Source organism: Eimeria tenella, genomic scaffold (genome assembly GCF_000499545.2).
Source record: "Eimeria tenella Houghton genomic scaffold, Eth_scaff118, whole genome shotgun sequence".
NCBI classification, from domain to species: domain Eukaryota; phylum Apicomplexa; class Conoidasida; order Eucoccidiorida; family Eimeriidae; genus Eimeria; species Eimeria tenella.
The window spans coordinates 4,917-6,899 of NW_013541483.1; the positions used below are offsets into that span (position 1 = coordinate 4,917).

The 1,983-nt window shown below is 52.6% G+C and overlaps 1 protein-coding gene across 1 annotated transcript; it reads left to right on the forward strand.

Moving 5' to 3' along the window:
• Positions 1-646: 646 nt before the first annotated feature.
• On the forward strand, positions 647-1,803 carry ETH_00016390 (uncharacterized protein; the record flags this gene model as incomplete). Its single annotated transcript, XM_013373015.1, has 2 exons — positions 647-1,459; positions 1,594-1,803. 2 exons carry the CDS (start codon positions 647-649, stop codon positions 1,801-1,803), a joined length of 1,023 nt encoding a protein of 340 aa, XP_013228469.1.
• Between the last annotated feature and the right edge of the window lie 180 nt (positions 1,804-1,983).

A 1,983-nucleotide genomic window follows, 5' to 3' on the forward strand; every position in this document is an offset into this window, starting at 1 on the left:
AGCAGCAGCAGCAGCAGCAGCAGCAGACCTTGAGGCCCGTGGCGTGGACGCGTTCGGCCAAGTTGTCAACAGCAACATTGCTGGGAGCAGCAACAAGAAGTGGCTTTTGCTGCGGCCTGCAGCAGCACAGGTGCTGCACCAAAGTTGCTGCTGTCAAAGTCTTGCCTGTTCCCGGGGGCCCCTAAAAGCAAATAAATAAATAAAACAAATAAACAAATAAATAAACTAATTAATTTAATTAATTAATTAATTTATTTATTTATTTATTTATTTATATTTTATTATTCAGCTGGGGCGCATTTGAAGCAGCAAAAGAAGCAGCAAACCAAACCACCTCAAACCCGGACAAATAAATTAAATAAATAATCAATTAATTAATTAATTAATTAATCAATTAGTTTATTTATTTATTTATTTATTTATTTATTTATTATTTGTTGCTACCTGTATTAAAGTTATGGGGTGCTGCAGCGCGAAGCGAATGGCTTCGATTTGGCTGTGGTTGAGGGGGAAGGGAAACGGCGAAGACAAGTTGGCCGGCACGGGGACACTAAACAAACAAATAAATAAACAAATAAACAAAAATAAATAAATAAATAAACAAATAGTTGTAAACGGGGAGAAAGTGCTGCCAAAAACACACAGAATGAGCGCAGCAGCAGCCGCAGAGCTGCGCTGCAGCCAGCAGCAGCAGCAGGAAAAAGTGCAGCAGCAAATGAAGCAGCAGCAGCAGCAGCAAGAGCCCACAGCGCATCACCACAGCCAGCAACCCCTTCAGGAGCAGCAGCAGCGCGCTAAGCACCAACAAACAACACCATCAGAATCACAACCAGCAGCAGCAGCAGCAGCAGCAGCAGCAGCGCAATCACGACCACCACCAGGACCAGGCACATCGCCGGAATCCACATCACCAGCAGCAGCAGCAGCAGCATACGCAGCAGCACCAGCAGCAGCAGCGCAAGCTGCAGCACCAAGCACATCGCCGGAATCGGCATCTTCAGCAGCAGCAGCATACGCAGCAGCAGCAGCAGCACAAGCTGCAGCACCAAGCACATCGCCAGAATCGGCATCTTCAGCAGCAGCATACGCAGCAGCAGCAGCAGCACAAGCTGCAGCACCAAGCACATCGCCGGAATCGGCATCTCGAGCAGCAGCAGCAGCAGCAGCAGCACAAGCTGCAGCACCACGCACATCGCCAGAATCGGCATCTTCAGCAGCAGCATACGCAGCAGCAGCAGCAGCACAAGCTGCAGCACCAAGCACATCGCCGGAATCGGCATCTCGAGCAGCAGCAGCAGCAGCAGCAGCAGCAGGCGGACTCGAGTTTGTGGGAGGGGACTGCGTTTCCGAGGAAAGCGTCGAAGAGCAGCGGCGAAAGGGCTTTTTCTTCAGCAGCAAAAGCGTCAAGTGCAGCAGACATTCTCCGGAAGGCGCAGGGGTTCCAGATACACTGCACGGTGTACGTACGCGGCGTGGGGTCGTCCCAGGGGCCTCCCTGTTCCAAACGCGCAACTCGCCATTTAATTTAATTCATTTAATTGTTTAATTGTTTAATTGTTTGACATTCAATTCTTTTCAAGTTGGACCGTCTAGGCCGCGTGGGCGGTCCTTTCTTGCGCTCGCCGCGCGGCCGGACGCCGCCCCGCAGATCGGCCGCAGCAGCAGCAGCAGCAGCAGCAGGGTTGCGGCAGCAGCAGCAGCAGCAGGGTTGCAGCAGCAGCAGCAGGGGGAGCGGGAGCAGCACCGCGCCGCTGTCAGCGCGGGGCCATCATAGCCATCAGCAGCAGCAGCAGCAGCAGATGAGCAGCACCAGCACCAGCACCAGCAGCAGCAGCAGCAGCAGCAGCAGCAGCTCACCTTTGCCTTGGCTGCGCTGGAAACGACGGCTCGAATGAGTCCAGTGAGTTTATTTATTGCTGCGACCCAAACCCTAACGGACCACTGGACCGTAGTGGTGTCAATGACGTTCCCCGCAGTGCTGCT